We start from the raw sequence: 21,616 nt of genomic DNA, 5'->3' as shown, positions 1-21,616 counted from the left end.
GCTTTCTAAGCTGGGTGGTCTAATCCTAAGAACAATAGTTCATGTTCAATCACTATACAAACAAGGTTGTTTAAAGAATTTAAGAGTGAGGGATCACTTTCAAAACAAGAACTGCAAAATAATATTTGAGGAGTCAAAGGAAAATAGACTATACAATACACAGGCTGTCTTCATTTATCTTATGGTATTAAGTTTACCTTTTAAAACATACTTTTTCTGTTTCCCAGGGAATGTAAGCACTTTACAATTCTATGATTTTCAGATTTGTGGCTAAACTGTACTCTTGCCAAGAAGCCATTTCTCTTTCTCTCTTTTTTTCTCTTTCTCTTTTTTCTTTCCTTTCTTTCTTTCTTTTTTTTTTTTTTTTTGAGACAGAGTCTCACTATGTTATCCTCAATAAAGTACCGTGGGATCACAGCAACCTCAAACTCTTGGGCTTAAGTGATTCTTTTGCCTCAGCCTCACGAGAAGCTGGGACAACAGGTGCCCTCACCAATGCCCGGCTATTTTTTTCTTGCAGTTATCATTATTGTTTAGCAGGCTCTGGGCTGGGCTGGAACCTGCCAGCCTTGGTGTATGTGGCTGGTGCTGTAACCACTATTCGACAGGTGCCAAGCCAAGAGCCATCTTTTTTTCCTCCCTTAATCGTTCTCCCCCCCCGGCCCTTCTCCTTTTCTCCCTCTATTTTCCTTTCACTTTCTCTCCACATCTCCATTTCTGCCTCTAGTTGACTAGATATCTTCTCCCTTAAAAAATATATTTACAGCCAAAATATTTCAGGCCTCAAAGTTCAAATTGTATTTTGTTCTTTTCAGTAGTTTCTAGTCCATACCCTGGGACACAAGCAGCATGGAATCCCAAAAGAAAATATTTCACATAGAACTCAAGGAATATTATTACTCATCTTCCAATTTAAAAAAATATCCATTCCCTACGTTTAATCAACTAATATACATATATTCACCCTTCTCCCAGGCACTTTGAAGGAGTGAAAATAGTATACTACAGGGGTTGTGACATTAAGATACCCTTTTATCCAAAGATGGTGGTTCTCCACCTTGGCTCTAGCAGACATACCCACTGCCCTGCATTGTGCTATCTCCACATCATTCCCCTTCATGTCTCAAGGATTTTAGTTCCTGGCTCATTCTCACTTCTCTCTGGTCTTACCTTGAAGTGATTTCAATATACACATAGGCTATCCTTCCCCTCCTGGGTCTTGGTTCATTGACCTCCTCCTCTGCAATGACCTTGTCCTTAATCTGCTCATTACAGCCCAATTTAGATGGAAAATGGGATTCTGACCAATACCCTGCAGGCTACTCTCAGACCACTCTCTTGCATTCTAGTAGCTGACTCTTCAGGTACTTAACCCCGTGACCCTCCAATACCCTGGGTCTTCCAGTTCAGTGATCAGACCACCTTTCACTGACCTCATTTCTATATGTCCTTTGTTCCTCTAGCTTAAATTCTAAGATCAATTATTTCAATCATTCTTTTGCCCCTCTCCCTTCAGCTCTGACTAAATCCAACTCTGTCTATTCATGCCACACTTGTTAAGTTGAACATGGCTGGAGAAAAATTTGCGACCAGGCCGATGAGCCTCACTTCAAATTCATGACCTTACTGTTGTCTGACAATTGCAGCTGAGGTCACAGTCTAGTCACTCTTACACTCTCCAGACAACTATTTCATACCTTTTTCTGGGTCCTCAGACTCTCACTTGCCCCATCCTCATGTTCATTTGCCAGTCTTACTTTCTATTTCACTGAGGACATTAAAGCAACTAGAAGAGAACTTCATAGTTCTCACCCTCACTTCCACCCACCTACCAGCATCCACACCTTCATATTTGCCTTCCTATCAGCTACCACTGGTGAGCTTCTCATACTCTTAGCTAAAGCCAACGCCTTCTCTTCCACTTGGGCACCAGATGCCATCTCTTCTCATCTACTCAAGGACACCCCTCCAGTAATTCTCCTACATCATTTGTTTTTGCTTCCTGTTGGATTATTCACATCAACACATGCACACACTTCTCTCATTTTAAAAATGTTTCCTTTGACTCACTTCCCCACCATCCTTCATCCCATTTCTTTGAAGCAAAATTTCTTAAAAGATTTATGTATGCATGCTGTTTTTACTTTCTCCCTTCTCATTTTCTCTTGAACTTATTCCAACCAAACTGTTGCCCCACCAGTTCACCAAAACTGTTTTTGTCAAGTTATTGCCCCATTTCTTTGTTTCCCTTTGAAGCAAAATTCCTTAAAAGAATTGTCAGTTTTCACTGTCTCCAATTTCCTTCCTCTCATTCTCTTTGTCCACTGAAAGCGCTTTTTTTTTTTTTAAAAAGTCACCAGTGACTCTTTTGTTGTAAAATCCAATGATTAATCCTCAGATCTCATTTTACTTGACCTATCAGCACCATCTGACAAGGCTGAACACCTTCCAGAATGTGTCTGGCTTCCAGCATATTGCATTCTCTTGGTTTCCCTCCTATCTCACCGGTCTCTCTCTTTTGCTAATTTTTCTTCTTCTTCTTGACCTTGTAGTTTGGGAGGCCATAGAACTCAGTTCATCATTACTCTCATAGTGATCTCATCCAGCCTTTTGGATGAAAATACCAAGAAGCTAATTATTCCAAAGTGTGTATCCCTGCCTCAAACCTTTCATGAGCTCTAAACTTATAATGCCCAGCTGATGTCTTAGTCTGTTTTCCTCCTTTGTTATAAAGGAATACCTGACACTAGATAATTTATAAAGAAAAGGGGGTTTATTTAGCTCATGGTCCTGCATTGATCCAGCATCTACTTCTCCCATTGCTCCTACACAGTCTATTTTTCACTCAAGAGCCAGAGTAATCCATCTAAAATTTAAGTCAGATTTTGTGTCTTTGCTCAAATACTACAGGGGTTTCGCATTTCACCAAAAAAAAAAAAAAAGGCAAATTTCTTACAGTATCATATAAGTTCATACTTAATCTAGCTTCCCTCATTCCCTCTGCTCCAGCCACATTGGTCTCCTTGTTGTTTCCTGAACACCCCAGGAATTTTCCTCTCTCAGGGCCTCTGCTTAACTCGTCTCTTTTCCTAGACTGCTAATCTCCAAGGTTTCTACTTAGCTAACTCCCTCAACTTCTTTAAATCTTTGCCAAATCTCATCTTCCCAATGAGGTATCCTCTGACCATCCTATTTAATGCTATAATCTGCTCCCCCCCGCCCCTCAAACTTTCAATCCCTTTATTCTATTGGTTTTTTTCCCCACAGCACTTATAGCTTTCTAATATACTATATTGTTTACTTGTTATTGTTATCATTTATTGCCTTCCTCATCCACTAAAATATAAACTGCAAGAGGGAAGAAATCTTGGTTCTGTTCACTGATACACTACTCTAAGATTATATGAGATTGTGCCAGGCACACAGCAGGAACACAATAAATATTTGTTGAATGTCTAATAAATATAAAAGATGTATTATGTGTTCCTTGAAGGTCTGGTAGTATCTGTCTCAAAATCATTTGAACCTCATGTTATTTTTGTGGAATGATTTTGTTTTCAATTCCCTCATCCAATTTATTTATTATTTCTAGGTCTATTTAGGTTTTTCTATTGCATTTCAGTCAGTGTTGATGAGTTACTCATGTCTATGAATTCAAATATTTCATCTAAGTTTGACAATGTATTGGCATAAAGCTGTCCAACATGTTTTCTTATATTTCTTTAAATCACTACTGTGACTATATTTTTCATTCCAAATATTATTTATTCATTCTCTAATTATCAGTCTTCAGTTGATATTCTACACTGTCTTTCATAAATTTCTCCTTTTTATCATTACTTTTGCTTTCTTTGGCCTCTTTTGATCTTTTATATATTATTCAAGTTATGTTTTGTGATGAGTGATACAGCACTTGCCAATATTTTCAGTTTCTTTCTGTGTCCAGGCTTACTAGCAAATCACATCTCCCTGTCTCCTTAAAGTTAGGCAAGGTCGACTGACTGGCTCTGGTAATGACATGTGTCACTTTTAATGGAAGCATTTAAAAACCTTTTAATAGGGAAAGAATAAACATAACTGCATCAAATTACACATTTACCCAGATAAAGTCAATTCCAGATGGATGGCAGATAAAAATTTGAAAGATCTTGGAGAGACAAAATTCCTTAAACAAGGTACAAAAAGCACTAAGCTAAAGGAGAAAATGATAAATTGGAATATATTCAGATTAAAAACTTTTGTTCCTCAAAAGACACCGTTAAGATAGTGAAAACGTGACTCACAGAGTGGTACAGGATATTTGTAATACATAGATCTGAAAAAAGACTAGTATCTAACATGTACACAGGATCCCTATGAGTTATTATGGAAAAGACAGAACACCTAATAGAAAACTAGGGAGAAGACTTGGACACTGCATGCAAAAGAGGATATCCAAATGAGACAGACAGACAGACACACGAGAAAAGGTTCTCAATTCATCAGACTTTGGCTAAATTTAAACCACATGCGATACAATCACACATCCACCAACACATCCAAAATATGACGAACCAGCCCAGCGACAAACTCTCACGAGATTTAAGGGTAGACTCTGCGAGACTAAGGGGACGGGGAGAAAACGTGAGGATGTTGTGAGACTAAGGGGCAAAGGAGGCATGTCATGGGACTAAGGGGGGATGTCTCGAGACTGAGGAGGGGATGTCGCGAGACTGGAGGGAGATGTCGCGAGACTGGAGGGGGGTGAGCAAACAGTTTGCGTGAGAGACGGCCTCTTTTGTGAGGAAAGCAAACCATACGCTACCACTGTCGGTCTGCCTGCTACCAACAGGAGTGTCCTGGGTGGGGTCGACAGGACCCCTTTCCCCCCAAACCTGTGGCCGCACTACTCCTGACTGTGACCGGGAAGATTCACATTCACACTAGTGCCCAAAGCCCGGAGAAGAGGGCCAGGCCACGCAGGTAATGGCAGACACGGGTGAGGGCAGCTTGGAGCCTGTTGCGCTCTCACTGCCCCAGTTTCCAGGAGAGGAGGTGGGCGCACCCCAGGACCCTGCAGACTGTTGTCATACTCTCCAGATCCTAGTCAATGGGGATCACAGTCTCCAAGCCACCGAAGCGGGACAAGAAGTGGCGCCACCACCTAAGGAGGGCCTGGAAGCAGCTTCTGCCTTCATGACAACTGACGGCAGCCTCAAAAATGGTTTCCAGAGTGGGGAGAGGCGAGGCCCGGGTGGGGAGAAGACTCCAGAAACCTGTGACTCAGGGAGTTCGAGGATTGAGGTGATGGCCAAGGCCAAGGCCTCGGAGACTGAGAAGTGGACCACCCTCTCAGTGGCAGTGGATGCGAAGCCAGTAGGTGGAGAAATGCAAGTGGTGGAAGAAAACAAAGGGGTAGATGAGGTGAAAGAGGTGGCGGAACCCCAGCCCCGGAATGTGGACCCCGTTTTGAACCCCCTGGAGGCCATCCAGGTGGAACTGGACCAAGTGAATGCTCAGGCCAACAGGGCCTTTCTCCAGCTGGAGCGCAAGTTTGGGCGGATGCGTCAGTACTACCTGGAGCAGAGAAACTACATCATACAGAATATCCCAGGCTTCTGGTTCAATGCTATCCGCAACCACCCACAGCTCTCTCCCATGATTAGGGGCCAAGATGCCGAGATGCTAAGGTACATAACCAATTTGGAGGTGAAGGAGCTCAGACGCCCTAAGATGGGCTGCAAGTTCAAGTTCTTCTTTAGAAGAAACCCCTACTTCAAAAATAAGCTGCTCGTCAAGGAGTATGAAGCCAGAGTCTCTGGCCAAGTGATGTCTCTTTCAACTCCCATCCTATGGCGCGAGGGCTATGAACCCCATTCCTTCATCGGGAGGAACCAAGATGTCGTCTGTAGCTTCTTCACGTGGTTTTCAGACCACAGCCTTCCAGAGTCCGACAGGATTGCCGAGATTATCAAAGAAGACCTGTGGCCAAATCCACTGCAGTACTACTTGTGGCGGGAAGGGGCGCGTGGAGTTGGACATCTCCAGATAAGGGAGCCAGTGGAGATCCCCAGGCCCTTCGGGTTTCAGTCTGGTTAACCTCTGCACTTGGGACTACTCCCACATGAGGTTCCCGACCCTCTGGGGACCTGTGGTCGGGCAGCAACAATGAGTATGCCTTTTACTTTTTTTTGTGCTGACTTTTCTGTACCTCCTTTCCTCTAAACTTTCTATCTCTCAACCTCAATGTTGAGACCTTCCTGGCCATGCTACTCCACTCCCACATGGTCTTTATGCTATGCTGTATTAACATCACATGCTGCCTGCTATTAGTCACACCTTTCAAAGCCAGGCACACGATGCTGTGCTGTAGACGGCACTGCATCTATATGCAGTATTTGGACCCCTCCTTGTTCCCAGGGCCTCTGATATGGCTACTACCACCCTGATTTCTAGCTGTGTCTAGAATCTTATTATTCCCACCCTGCTCTGTATCCAGCCGTACAGGCACAGGGCGCCTTTGCAGAGTCAAGGGAGAGAAGCAGCAGGCCACTTGGTCTGTGTGATTTATGTGACTCCATTGCTTTTCCCACTGCTCTGGTCCTCTATTGCTGCCTGCTGGTGGCCATGCCCACCCCATTAGGCTGCTGCCTGCTGGATGAACCTGTTGCAGACTATTGTCAGCACCACTTTCTGGGTTTGGTAAACAAGGATCTCCAGAAGTGGTAGCAGACCTAGGTTTTCTGCCAACACATAAAAAGACCTCTTGATTCCTTACCACCACCACCACACTTACCATTATCAGCCACAAACCCTCCTGTCAGGCAGGTGGCCTATGGTCTGGACAAGGTATTGATGGTGTTTATACCAAGTACCAGGCTTTCAGAGCTGCAACCAGGGAATTCACACAAAATCTCTGTACCTTTATTTGCCTCCTTTCTTGATCCTGAGTAATTAAATGCCAGGGTGGATGTATGCTTTCTTTTCTCTCCCTCTTAAAAAAAAATCCCAGAAACATCTGCAACTGCAGGCTTTTTAGATTAACTTGCTCTATCATTTCCAAAAGCAAAGAAGTTCTGTAAAACAGACTGCCAGAGCTCTTACTGCCCACTCTTCTCTCTTCCTCGCACCTCACCCCACTTTAGCAATGCCTAGAGGGTTTAGGAGCTAGAAGGAATGAAAGGTGATTTCCAGTTCAGAAGCGATGCAAGAACTGAAAAGATTGTGGTGGGTTCCCTAAGCAAGGAAACATGAACAAACAGAGATGAGGCAGAAGTGAGCCAGGGGAAAACTGGTCCTAGAAGACTAGGTTGGCTGAGAGGAAGGGGTACTTATTGTTAGTGATGATGGGAGGAAAAATACCTTTCTCAAGAATGGGATGGAAAAATTAAAGGTGGTTGGAGTGTTAAATATGTTTCCCAGAGAAGAGTTCTTTGAAGCAGCATGAACAATAGGCCTTTAGTTTTTGTTTTTTTTTTTTCATGTAGCCTTATTTTATGTGGAAGATAAATACTGTGCCCTTATCTTCAATAGTATTTAGTAAAATCGAATTTCTCTGTTTCTGCTTACTGGGAAGATAGAGTTGTACAAGTTTTCTTTTGCTTTTAATTAGGAACATTTGGAAGGCTAGGAATCTTTTCTTACATTATAGAAACTTATGTGAATATTCATAAATATTCAGCCTGTTCTTCTTTCTGTTAAAACCATATCATTTAAAACTTTTATTTGAACAATTTGGTCTTGTCAGACTCTGAAGACTTTGGAAATTGTTGTGTTTGTGGATAAAAAAAAAAAAACCTACAAAAAATTTGTGGCTCTGATTGTCTTACTTGATAATTTGCCCTAGTAACAACTTAGTAATTGATGTGCCTCTTTTCCTAAACATCAAAAATACTTGTGTGTTGTTCTGTGAAGTTGGAAGTATACCTTTGGTGTATTTTTCTTTCATTATGTGAATGAATGATTATAAAGTAAGAGTGTGTCACTCTGAAAAAATGAAACAAAAAGGATAGAAAATAAGTATTAAAAAGTACACAAACCAGAAGGCTCATATGCTGCTGGTGAGAGTAGCTTGGTACCAATACTTTAGAACACTGTTTGATGGTATCTGTCTAAACACTCTGATCCAGTTTCGGGAATATACCCAATAGCAGTTTATACATACATTCACCCAAAGACATCCCTAAAAGTGTTTATAACAGCACAATTGTAATAGCTGACATTGAGAGCTGCCTCAGTGTCCATCAATAGAAAAAATATCTACAAATGGAATAATATGAGAAAGAAACGAATGAATTTCACAAATAATGTTGAATGTAAGGAGCTAGACACAAAAAGGTACATTCTAGGTAATTTCTTACATACGAAGTGTAAGAGCAGGTAAAACTATAGTAGAAGTCAGAATAGTGGTTACTACCAAGAATGGTGAAGTGTCTGAGATTTAGCTTCCTTGTAAGCTAGCAAGTTGGCCTTCTTAGTTAATGAATTCTAGGTCAGAGGCAAAGGACCTTACAACTCAATAGAGTGTCAGTATTGGCACTAGTTTCCTGAGTTCTGATTCTCACAAGCCAACATAAAGAAAGCCACGTGACACCTGCACACAGTGGATTGCAGTATAGGAAAGGAACTCTTAGAGTTTAGGGAATCTGAATCTTTTATAATGGACAGTTAACATGCTGGCCACCTTTGCTTTGGAGGGAGACATTATACTGAATAGTAAGTAAAACCATCTTTTACTGTGTAAGAGACGAAATCTATTTTTCAAGACTAAGCAAATCTGCCCTTTATTCTGACGGGAGACACATCTTTTAAGACTGTTCACATAAACTTCCTTAAAAAGATAATCTGAACACTGGTAGTCAGTACCTCTGCTCTGAAGATGTACAGATACATGAGAGGCACATGGAGAACTATTTATAAGTACTTAACTCTGGGGTGGTACCTATTTACTAGAAGGAATATGAGGATGGTAGATCTTGAAGGGCCAGTGATGTTTTGTCTAAATCTGGGTGCTGGACAAGTGGGTGTATTAATTTATGAAGCTTCATTGAGTGGTATACTCAGGAAACACTTTTCTATGTGTTGATTATACTTTCATAAAATAAGCTTAAGAAAAAACTAAGCAAAGGAAAATCAAAACTAAAAAACCCTTTATTTTTCTGTAACCTCTTTGCTATAATATGGCAATTTAAAATTACATTTCAGATCTTTTGGGGTAGGCTATAAATCCCCATATGAGAATTCTAATAAGATCATTTATCGTGCTATATTCAAATGGCTAAAATACATTTTCTAAGAACAGAAATGTTTGATTATCTAGACATGGGCATCAACTCTTTGTATTTACAGTGCTCTGCTAGTGTGATCGGCTGATCTTTATCAGAGTTTTTCAGTTACAAACAGTTCACTAATAATGGCTTGGTTCTTCCAGCCAAAAACATCATAAAATCCATAAGTTCTGTAATTAAGCAAGGATGATACTGTTCTGAAAAAGGCTCCATTGTACACTTGGTTTTTTAGATGGTCTATATTTCAAAGTTTCATTTCTTTTCAGGCCTCCCTCTTTAAGGATAAGTATTTTACTTGATAATTAAGAGGTCACAATTTCAGCTCGGCGCCTGTGGCTCAAGCGGCTAAGGCACCAGCCACATACACCTAAGGTGGCGGGTTTGAATCCCCAGCCCGGGCCCGCCAAACAACAATGATGGCTGCAACCAAAAAATGGCCAGGCGTTGTGGCGGGCACCTGTAGTCCCAGCTACTTGGGAGGCTGAGGCAGGAGACTCGCTTGAGCCCAGGAGTTGGAGGTTGCTGTGAGCGTGATGCCATGGCACTCTACCCAGGGGGATAGCTTGAGGCTCCGTCTCAAAAAAAAAAAAAAAAAAAAAAAAAAAAAAAGAGGTAACAATTTCAAACCATACTTTTGGCACATGGCCATAGAAGAGTACTATATTAATAGCAACAACATCTATAGAACTATAATGAAATCGTTTGGTTTGGCTTATTTGCGCAAAATCTTTTACATGAAGGACATAAAAACATTTCATAATGTAAAATATTAGCTTACTGCCTTTGAAATAAAGTAGATTTAACTATGCTTCTTATAACTTCTACAGTCAGTCCATATCACACAATATAATTTTAAATGGCATCCATATACAAGGCTTGCTTGGTATTTTCCAAAGTCAAAATTTCTTTGCTATTGGTAATTATAAGCACATGAGATAGAAGATATTTTGATTTATGTAAAGGGGTCGGAGTTCAAATTTAATTTTATCAGAGTAGATAAGAATGGGAAAGGTGGTCGATAATATTTTTCACATTTAGCATTCAACTGAAATCTGGAGCATAAACTAATAGAAAATGCATTGAGTTCCAAGTTGGGGCATACGGGTTCTAGGGAGTTAATGTTATAACTTAGGTATTAACTTGAACAAACTGCTTAATTCCAAGGACATAGTTTGCCTCATCTTTTAATAACAGGTTTGAAACGTTTCTTTTAAATCTGAGGATTCACATACCCCACAGAGCTTCCCTCTGGTTTCCTTTCTCTGGACTCTTCCTGAGTGACCTCACCACTGCCAGAGCTTATGCCATCCCCTTTGAGATAAGGACTTTGAAACTGGAATATCCAGATTGGAGTCTGACATATCCATTTGTACAATGTTTCCAAAATTGCTCCCTTTATTTTCATATCTGTTTTCACATCAATATCTCTTATCTATATGACTGGAAATCTTTAGACTGCCTTTCCTGAAGCTTACCGCTCATTTCCCAGCAGTCACACTACTGACAAAGCAATCAGGTCCCTTTTGGTCAAATATCCTTGTCAATGCAACACTTCCCACACACACAAAAATTCAACCACCCTAGTATTGTCACAAGCCCCTGCCTACCATTCTTGCCAGGGTCTACTCACAGGGAACGCCTTACTATTCCTCAAGTAGCCTGTGTACCATTCTATCTCAATGCCATACCTCATGATGTTCTCTCTCCTGGGCTTCTCCTGCCCACTTTATTACCTAGAGAAATCTGACATTCCTTTTTTTTTTTTTTTGAGAGTCTCACCATGTTACCCTCAGTAGAATGCCATGGCATTACAGCTCACAGCAAGCTCAAACTCTTGGGCTCAGGGGTCCTCAAACTTTTTAAATTGGGGGCCAGTTCACTGTCCCTCAGACCGTTGGAGGGCCGGACTGTGGGCCCAGGATGAGTCAGCTGCCTAGCAGGATAGGCAGTGGTGGCAAGAACACCTGGTGGGCCAGATAAATGTCCTCAGTGGGCCGCATGTGGCCTGCAGGCCGTAGTTTGAGGACCCCTGGAAGAGATTCTCTTCCCTCAGCCTCCCAAGTAGCTGAGACTACAAAGGCCTGCCACAACACCCAGCTATTTTTGTTGTTGTTTAGCTGGCCCTGGCTGGGTTCAAACCCTCTAGCCCCAGTGTATGTGGCCTGTGCCCTAACCACTGAGCTATGGGGACTGAGCTGACATTCTTTCTAAATTCAACTCAAATGCCATCTTCTCTAGCCTCCAAATCATCCTTCTTATAGTATATCCTTTGTAGCATTTATTTCATACAATTTTTATTGAAATTAGCTCTTCATATATGTTAGTAGTTTGTATCTTTGTCACTCAATTTTAAGTTAAGGGCCAAGCTCATGGTTTATTAGCTTCTCCTGCAATGAATAAGAGACAGTCTCCGTCCTCAAGCAGCCTACAGTCTAGCATAGGAGACAATGTACAGTGTGAGAAATGCTTAAATAAGAGCAAGTATAGGGTACTCAGGTCCACATACGAGGGACATTTCCCCCAGCTGAGAGTTAGGGGTATCAGAATGCTTTCTATGAGAAGTAGCTTCTAAGCTCCATTCTAGACACCATGCTAGACTGTAAGTTCCATAGTAGACTATAAGCTTCTTCCAAGTAGGGAGCCAGCTTTTCATCTGTGTATCTCTAAGATACAATATTGTATCTAGCACAAAATAGACACTCCAAAATTAGTATATAAGTAAAAGATGACCAAGTCTGTTTTTTAGCTCTAAATGTATAGAGTAGGAATCATATTAGTCTTTTGTGATAACTTCTCTATTATACTTGTCATATGATCAATAAATAATTGGTTAATGAAAAGTTAATACTTTTAGTCTTGAGGTTAATTGACATGCCTACCCAAATAATTCCTAAGAAAGAGAGACTTCAGTCAAATCCTATGTTAGCTCTAACAGAAAGAAGGCAGTATGGCCAACAGCTGTTTTGTAATTGTAGACCCAAATCAAATCAAACTGTGGCATTTACTCTTTTTTTTTTTTTTTTTTGCAGTTTTTGGCCAGGGCTGGGTTTGAACCTACCATCTCCAGTATATGGGTCCAGCGCCCTACTCCTTTGAGCCACAGGCGTCGCCCGTGGCATTTACTCTTCAATTTCTAAATTAATAGTTAAATAGAAACAACTATTGTTAAGGCCTATCGTTAAGGGCTGTAATAACATAAGATACAACTTGTATTACTAAGATAAATACTTATAACGTTCTCCTGCTGGTTAAAATCCCCTTGCTAAAGGCACCGTCAAAGCTGAAGCACATTTTGAGGTGTCCGGTGGTTCCAAGGCGCTCTTCTCTTTAATTTGAGATATAATCAACAGCATTTGGAAGACAATGCATTTTATCCAGGAAGAACAAATAGCGCAGAGGTCTTTTTGGGTGGGGTAGAGATTATGTCACTGTCTAGAAATCTCTTTTGATAAACTTGGCTCCTCTGCAGTGGCCCGCTGGAGGAAGAATACACAGCCAAGCAACACATGTGAAGTCCTGGAAATGGAAAGAAAAGGATCAAATGGGAAAATCTAAAGGAGAGAGCACAACGCAGGGAAATTTTCAGTGTTAGTCTAGTATGCCCCAAAGAACACTGGTCTGAGACCTAAGAGACAGTGTTCCACTTTGTCTTATAATCTAATTTTGAGAATTGGGCAGGAGGATTGCAACCTCCCTGTGCTTGGAATTTTTACTCATGATAGGAGGGAGGGAGGATCCTAAGTTTCCTTCTTTTTAGAGCTTTGATCCTCTCATGGCAGGGAGGCTGCTGGTACACAGCTCAGGGCTTTATTATAATTTAGAAATGTGGTTAAACTTAACAAAGTAGAAATAGATGGAATATATTCTTAACTTGATAAAAGACCTTGATCCTGAAGTGCCCATCATGTGTACTGGGACAACCCTAGAGGTATTTCTACTCAAGTCAGGAATAAAGACCGATGCTCAACTGCTTCCTAAGTACTGGGTATTAAACAATATGATTAATAGGAGAAAGAAGCTAGAAGCATAACAATTTAGAGAAGGCAATAAAACTATTATAATTCGTGATCAATATGGAAAACCTGTGATGTTCAACTGAAAATTACAATTAACAAGAAAATGTGATAGAGTAGCAGGATACAGAATATATAGCTATTAATAGATTTCATATGTACAAACACAGTTAGAATATGAAAGAGAAGAATACTTATACAACAGTAAAAGATGAAATATCTCAGAAAAAGCCTTTAGAACTGTGCCAGATTTATGAATAAAATTTTAAAGCATTTCTGAAAGAGTTGAACAAAGGGAAAGGCACACCAAGTTCTTAGATAGGAAGACTCAATCTCATAAAGTTGTCAGTTGTTCCTAAGCTAGTTTAGAAATTTATTATAATTACAAGGCCAAAAATCAGGGAAGGGTAGGAGAGAGAATTAGACAAGCAAATTCTAAAGTATATATTAAACAATAAACAACAAATAGACCAAAGGAACAGAATACCCAGGAATTAATCCACATACCTATAACCAACTTATTATTATGGTGGGGGGCATCTTCAAGGAATGCATTAATAACCAACTGATTTTTGACAAAGTTGTCAAGAATATTGAGAAAAGGATAGCCTCTCAAATAGGTGCCAGGGAAACTAGATAACTGCATAAGAATGAACCTAGACCCTCACTTCTCACCCTATCCAAAAAATAAACTCAAAATGAATTTTAAAAGACCTGAATGTAAGACCTGAAACCGTGAAACTACTAGAGAAAATACAGGGGAAACACTTTAGGACAATGGTCTGGGAAAGGACTTTATGAATAAGGCATTAAACTCCTAGGCAACAGAAACAAAAAATAAACAAATGGGACTATATCAGATTAAACAGCTTCTACACAGCAAAGGAATCAATCGACAGAATGAAAAGACAAATTACATGATGGGAGAAAATATTTACAAACTATTCATTTGAGGGGATTAACATGCGGAATATACAAGGAACTCAAACATATCAGAAAAATCTGATTTAAAAATGAGCAAATGATCTGAACAGGCGTTACTCAAAAGAAGAGATACAAATGACCAATGGGTGTGTGAAAAATGATCAACCTCACTAATCGTCAGAGAAATACGAATCAAAACTACAATGAGATGTCGTCTCACCCCAGTCATGATGGCTGTTATCAAAAACACAAAAAATAACAAATGCTGGCAAGGTTGCAGAGAAAAGGAAACTCTTAATACACGGTTGGTACAAATATAAGCTAGTGGAGTCACTATGGAGAACAGTATAGAGATTTTGCAAAAAACCTACAAATATAATTACCATATGATCCAGCAATCCTACTACTGGACATTTATCCAAAGAAAGAAAATCAGTGTATCAGAGATACTTGCACCCCATATGTATTACAGCAGTATTTCACAACAGCCAAGTTATGGAATCAACCCAAGTGTGTAATAGCAGCTGAACAGATGAAGAAAATATTATATATATACACACACACACACACAATGGAATACCACTCAGCTGTAAAAAAACAATGAAATCCTGTGATTCAATTGCAACATGTATGAAACTAGAGGACATTATGTTAATTGAAATAAGCCAGAAACAGAAAATTAAACATTTAATCAAAAATTAAACATGATCTCACTCATATGTAAAAGGGTAAAAAAGGTGCTCTCATAGAAGTAAAAAGTAGAACAGGATACTAGAGGATGGACATGGAAGGAGGAAGGGCAGTTAGGGAGAGATTTGTTAAGGGCTACACAATTCCAGCTAGGTAGGAAAATAAGTGCTAGTGTTTTATGGCACTGTAGGATGACTATAGGAAACAATAATACTTATTTTCAAATAACAAGACAGGATATTGAATGCTCCTAACGCAAAAAATAATATCTGAGATATCAGATAATGCTAATTACTCTGATATGCCCACTATACATTGTATTTAAACATCCTATGACCCCTATAAATATATATAATTATGTCAAAGTATAAAATAAAAATTACACAGAAAACTACTAAATTAACCAAACAAAAATTTCAAGGAAACTTCCAAAAATGAGTAAAAATGAGGGGAATTATTCCTAGAACTTTTTATAAAATAATAAGTTCTAAAAATTAAAAGTGTGGTCCTTACACACAAGAATAGACAAATGGATCAATGGAACAGAACAGGAGGTCTAGAAATAGACCCTAATGCATAGAGATTTTGATATTGAGGGCACTGGAAATCAGCGAGGAATAGGTAGACAGCTCAAAATAATATCTTGAGAAAACTAAAGAGACATTGTTAACAAAATCAAGTGGGATCCATGCCTTATGCTGTATACCAGATAAATTCCAAAAGAGTAAATATTTAAATTTAAAAATGAAATAAAAATGCTAGAAGAAGGCCAGGTGCAATGGCTCATGCCTGTAATCCTTGCACTCTGGGAGGCCAAGGATGGAGGATAGCTTGACTTCAGAAGTTCGAGTCCAGCCAAAGCAACAGCAAGACCTTGCCTCTGCTACAAATAGAAAAATCGGGCAGGCATTGTAACGGGCACTGTAGTCCTAACTACTCTAGGAACTGAGGCAGGAGGGTCCCTTGAACTCACAAGTTTGAGGTTGCTATGAGCAAGGCTGATGCCACAGCGCTCTAGCCTGGGCAACAGAGTGAGCCTCTGTCTCAAAAAACAAAACAAAACAAAAAACTCTAGAAGAAAATAGGAGAGACCGTCTTTATTAACTTGGAGTGGGAAAACCTGTCTGTTTTAAAATCTGAAGTCATGAAGGATATTCTATTATCAAGCCTGGTTGGTTGTTGCCACATAGATAACAAAACTGTGACTGCTGAGACTGCAGTGACTGTGCTGGGAAAGTCATTTCTGTAGTGCTGCACAGGGTTTGAAAAGATTAACTCAAATATTATGAATACAGCAAACCCACCATTACTTCCACCAAGTATGCAATACAGTCATGGCGTCTGCACTTTTATTAGGCATTTTACAAATACATGGCTAATTTCTCCCATATGCTATTATTTCATCTGAAAAGTTTTCATACTCTTAACAGCAACACATCTGATGAATAAATCTGGTACTCCTGAAATATGATTTATGCCTTGCAGAACGTGATTAGATCATTCAAGAGAAGGATACGGCTACGTCTGCTTCTCTTGACAGAGATGAATCTCTGCCTCACAGAGGAAAAAAAATTAAACTACCAAACGCTTTTTGCGGTCTCTTTCCACTGTTTGACTTCAGATAGTAACAACACGACATCATCAGAGGTCTCAATTAAAGAAGTTTGGGGGAAAGCTCAGGGGATTGTCTCTTGAATCTTTTCAGTGAATTTTTTAAGTTAAGCCTACCTATGGAGCACCTGAGCACGTACTTCAATACATTTTGTTAGTAGAAGGTTTCCTTTTTGGATTCAACATCATACTTAAGCAAACTGGAAATTTTAGAATAATCCAAGAACATAGTGTGTTAAAAGGTTGCTATTTCCATGGAAATTTGGAAAAGGGTCCGCAGGCATACATGTGATATATGATAGTTTCTGATGATATATCTAAATTAAAGATTAATTGAACAAAGTGTAACCTAATTCTTTGTACCCGCAATGAATCCCAAATAATAAAAAAAAGATTAATTGAGCTTATAATAATTGAATTGACTTAGAAAATGTTTTTCATGATTTGTTATTCACAAGCATTTGGAGAGGGGGCAGGGGTGTTCCGTTTTGGTCCTCTTGGCTCTAAGGCTGAAAAAGAAGACACTCTTTGGATCATGTCAATGGCACTTGCTCTCCAGCTAGCCAAAGAAAGAGACAGGAATACGAATAAAGGCTGCCAAATTACACGCTAAGTCTTTACAAGAAAAATAAAATGGTACAAAACTTCTTTTGTGAACAGAGGTTCATCCCCCAACCCCCACCAGCTTAACTGTGCTCTTTCTAAAATTACTAAAGTAAAATGAAATACTAGATATGGGTCATATGTCAAAAGTGAAAGGGACTTTATTTTGCAGCTTAGGCAAGAAAAACAGTCACAGTCAGACTGTTAGGTAATAGAAGCCCAAGGTCTAGGCCTCGGCTTTCCAGACTCCTATATCACTCTGCTGCTTATTTGCTGGGGAGCTACTCACCCCACCAGGGAGGCATTCATCTAAAATATACCCTTTGTAATAGCAGTCTCACTCTTAGAAATTTTAATTCAGCACAGGTATGATGGTAATTCTACAACGGCAAAGTTCTGAGGAGCAATAAAAACAAGAAATCTAAAGTTGAATAAGAACATATTTTTTCTTAGGTGTGGTACAAGAGCTCCGATTAGAGAGGACCTTTCCAAGTTACTAGAAAAAGAATATCTCTGGGGTCAGAAAAGTGCTATTTGCTATGTGCTATTTGATGAGGTGCTACAAAAGTCTGATGCGCTATTTTGGGGGGAAAGTCCACTTTCTTTTTTGATTCCACATTTACGAAGAAGGCTTCACCACACATGCAGACTCATTCCTGTAAGAGGTCTGTTTTCTGCCCTCAATTAATAAACTGATAATCTAGTTGATTCATCATTCTTAGTTAGGGGATTGTGACTTCATTCCTAATTCACGTTTTTAATTTCTGCAACTGTACTACTAAGCCACTGGGCATTCTCAGCCCTACCCACTTTCCGAACAGAACTCCAGATCTTTCTCAAACATGTACTTGGTCTCACAGGGAGAAGTGCACTTTTAACTTGATTCTGAGAAGAAATTCCCACCTCTAACGACAAAACTCTACATCCCTGGACTACTTGATTCCTTCTAGGGAACATCCTAGAAGTAAATATATGTATAACTTTTGTTATAAATACTTTAAATTTAGGGATCATTTTTAAAGTACTCTCATAAGGGAATTCTACAAGTAAATGAATAAACGCATATGTAAACCTGTGACATTTAGAAATATTTACCAGTTTCTTTTCTTTCCCTTTTGTCCCATGAAAAGAGCACGTTTGGCTTCTTGGTGAGCCAAGACTGAGCCCTTCTATTTAGAGTCTGTCTGCCATACCACCTGCTTAGGTCACCATGGGTGGTAAAGTAAGAATCTTATTAAATTTTCGTTCAGCTGTGATAATGCCGTGCCCTTTATAACCTTGGTGGCTTAGACAACCCCCTGGAGTTTCTTAGTCATTATGAGCTCAGTGTTTGTAACAGGGACGTATGGCACAGCCTCAAACACTCCTGTAGTTCCCATCGGATGCTAACCATGCTATTTCAGGAGTGGGGAGCGGGTGGAGTAGTGGGGTGGTGGATGCCTTTCTCCTTAACCTTTCTAGGAAGCATTTCTTTACATTAGTTGCTTCATTCCAGAGTAGAAAAAACATGGGCGGTGGCGGGAGGCTCCAGGTTGATGACTTCATCGGTTCCATTTCTGTTTTTAAGCTGGCCAGGTTTGTTTGACACTGGCTAAAAGAACAAGACAGAGGCCATTCTTGCTCTCTTGCTAAGCAGTGAAATGTCACGGTATGGCCTCTTTTCTTTCAGGCAGGATCCCTTTGAGACATTCCTGGAAAAGCAACACGGTCTATGAACATCAGGAAAGCATGCTGACTGCAGGCAATCTGGCAAAATACTGTGGGCGCCAGTGAGGGAAAAACATTATTACTGGAGTCAAAACTCTCTCTAGTCAAGTAGCTTTGCCCTCCACTATAGATTCCTTCTGAGTAGCTAGAATGGCTGTGTATTGCATGTACGTCTAGACATTCTAGGTGGATTTAAATTTATTTCGGGAAAGAAATTTAGGAAAGGTATTTAGAAAATAAGAGTTTGGGTTTTCTGCCCATAAAAAAAAAATGACACGTTCATATTGAGTCCCTAAATATCTATACAATAAACAGATATCCCCAACAACTCCCAAAGCAATTGATCAGACAATACCCAGGTGCTGGCCACTTTTAGTCTTTGCATTTATGAGCACTTATAATATTTTTCCAAAAAAATTTAATACATTTTTATGGGCGATCACATAAAAATTTCACATTATGAAAAACATTGAAAGAATCTCGAATCTATTTATTCATTAATTCACTGGAAAAAGAATGTATCTTATTTGGTAGGTTTAATTAAAAAAAAACCTAAAATTAGATTTTCTTAAAAATGTGTACATCATAAGCCTAACTTAAAGGATGAGATGCCAGTTAATTTAAGCTAAGGAAACATAGTAACATTTCATTTTATTCTTTTAGGTAATATTGATGGTTAGAAATATGATAAATGGTGTTATCTTTACATTCAAAAAGAATAAAATAGATAAAATTTAAAACCTTAGTTTGTTATTACTCCTTATCTACTTAATTTTTACAGAGAACTCCATTTCTCTGTATGCATTATCTATGATTCATTCATTTATTCATTCTCCCACAAATACTTAATTGAGCACCTACTCTGCTCCAGGCCCTATCCCAGGACACAGCTGTAAGGACACATAAAAAAAAGTCTCTTCTTTCATGGAGCTTATATTATAATGGAGAGAGACATAGAATAAGCAAACAAATATTAAATATATTTGTCATATTGTAATAAGTGCTATGAAGAAGCATAAAACAAGGTGAAGAGGAGGGGTCTGGCTGATATTTTGAACCATGATCAGGGAAAGCTTCTCTGATCTAGCTACATTTGGGCAGGGACCTGAATCAAATAAGGGAATAATAAGTCTTGGACATATCTTGCAAACAGTATTCCCGGCTATGGAAGCTATAGTTTTAAAAAGTTGGAGGCAGAAGCATGCTTGGCTTGTTAGGAAAACGGCAAGGTAGTCCGACAGAAGCAAGTAGCAACAAGACAGAGTGTGGCAGAGGATGGGGTCAGATAGGTTGCCAAGGGTCTGTTTGTGCACGTGCAGAAAGTTAGGCAGATAGAAGGCCTCCAGAAGAGGGAACAGAGGATGCGAAAGAGGCAGTATTAGAGAAGGTAATAGGCTAAGGTTTTCAAAAAATTGGCAAAAAGTAGATTCAAGTACATCTCTGAACCTAAAGCAAGATAAAGAAAAGGAGAGTGTAGTAAAAATGCTGAAAAGCAAAGTTAAAGAGAAAATATTAAAAGAAATCTCAGGGAAACGACATTAATTTCAAAAACAAATACTAGACTGACAACTAACTTCTCTAAGAATTAACAGAAGCCAGGAGAAAGCAGAACGGTATCTTCAAAGTACTAAAAGAACATAGCTGTAAATCCAAAATTCCCTACCACTGAAATTACTCCTCAATCATAAAGTGAAAATAAGATGTGTTTCACTTCATGTAAAGAACTTTTCAGTGGTCTAATTTAAAGAGTATACTATAGGGTGTATTCAGCTCTCAGATGGAAGTTCAAAGATTCAGGAAGGAATAAAGAATAATGAAAAGGGAAAATGTGGTTAGATCTAAGTGAACGTTAACTGAATACAGCAATAGCTGTAATAGGAGATTTTAAGTATCTATAAAATGAAAACTTGTGACAATAGCACATAAGCTATATTTGTATCAGACAAAGAAGACTTTAAAGCAAAAAACATTACTAGAAATAGGTATACAGTTATCCCTCAGTACTTGTGGGGAATTGGTTCCAGGACCTCCCACAGATCTCCGAATCTGTAGATGCTGGCCTAGTGTCTGCATATAACCCATGCACATCCTCCGATATACTTTAAGTCATCTCTAGGTTACCTATAATACATAAGACGATGTAAATGGTATGCAAGTAGTCTAGGGAATAATGACTCGAAAAAAGTCTGTATGTGTTCAGTACAGATGTAATTATTTTTCAAATATTTTTGATCCACAGTTGGTTGAGTCCACAGATGTGGAACCCAGGAATATGGAGGGCTAACTATACTTCAAAGTATAGAAGTTTAAGTTCCTGAGTAAGGGATGATACTTCTGGATTTTTATGTACCTAATCGCATAGCCCCAAATTACATATTAAACAATATTGACAAAACAAAATAAATTAAAAAATCACAGTGAGAAACTTGAATGTACCTCTCTCAGGCACATCAGACAAAATAATTCACGAGGACGTAAGATTTGAACAATAGATCGCCTTTTAAGCTTCTGGCATGAAAGGAGCAGAGTCTTTATCAAGTAGATTTATTTTGGTGGGCTGTAACTCTTTCCACGACAGGACCTAGTCCTTATGGGAGGAGTTGCAGAGGTGTCCCAAAGGTCAGTTGCAGGCTATGTTTGTCTGATTGACTGGGGGATGGTGCAGCTCTATAGGTCCCAGCAGGGAAGTGGAGGCAAAATGAGAAGGATTTTATAGGAAAATGAGGCAAGATGTGCCAAGTTTTAAAAGCTCTGGCTCTGCAATCTGTTTTGAAATTCTATTTCTGAATCACTGTTGACCCA

General features: G+C 39.3%; 2 protein-coding genes across 2 annotated transcripts in view; one reads left to right on the top strand and one right to left on the bottom strand.

Moving 5' to 3' along the window:
* Positions 1–21,616, bottom strand: part of ACYP2 (acylphosphatase 2) — a 159,648-nt gene that overhangs the window by 39,519 nt on the left and 98,513 nt on the right. The window lies entirely within an intron of this gene.
* On the top strand, positions 4,546–6,078 carry TSPYL6 (TSPY like 6). The gene is made up of 2 exons (XM_012803981.1): positions 4,546–4,587; positions 4,927–6,078. Exons 1-2 carry the CDS (start codon positions 4,546–4,548, stop codon positions 6,076–6,078), a joined length of 1,194 nt encoding a protein of 397 aa, XP_012659435.1.

This window comes from Otolemur garnettii, unplaced genomic scaffold (assembly GCF_000181295.1).
Source record: "Otolemur garnettii isolate 467f Iridium unplaced genomic scaffold, OtoGar3 scaffold00024, whole genome shotgun sequence".
Classification (NCBI taxonomy): domain Eukaryota; kingdom Metazoa; phylum Chordata; class Mammalia; order Primates; family Galagidae; genus Otolemur; species Otolemur garnettii.
The sequence above is the reverse complement of the archived record's forward strand: the minus strand, read 5'-3'. Positions and strand labels throughout refer to the sequence as shown.

Excerpts from the sequence above, each read along its gene's own strand:
- TSPYL6 (XM_012803981.1), top strand. The coding sequence starts at position 4,546 with ATGACGAACCAGCCCAGCGACAAACTCTCACGAGATTTAAGG. Across the intron at positions 4,588-4,926 it reads AACTCTCACGAGATTTAAGG|TGCCCAAAGCCCGGAGAAGA; the intron begins GTAGACTCTGCG and ends CATTCACACTAG.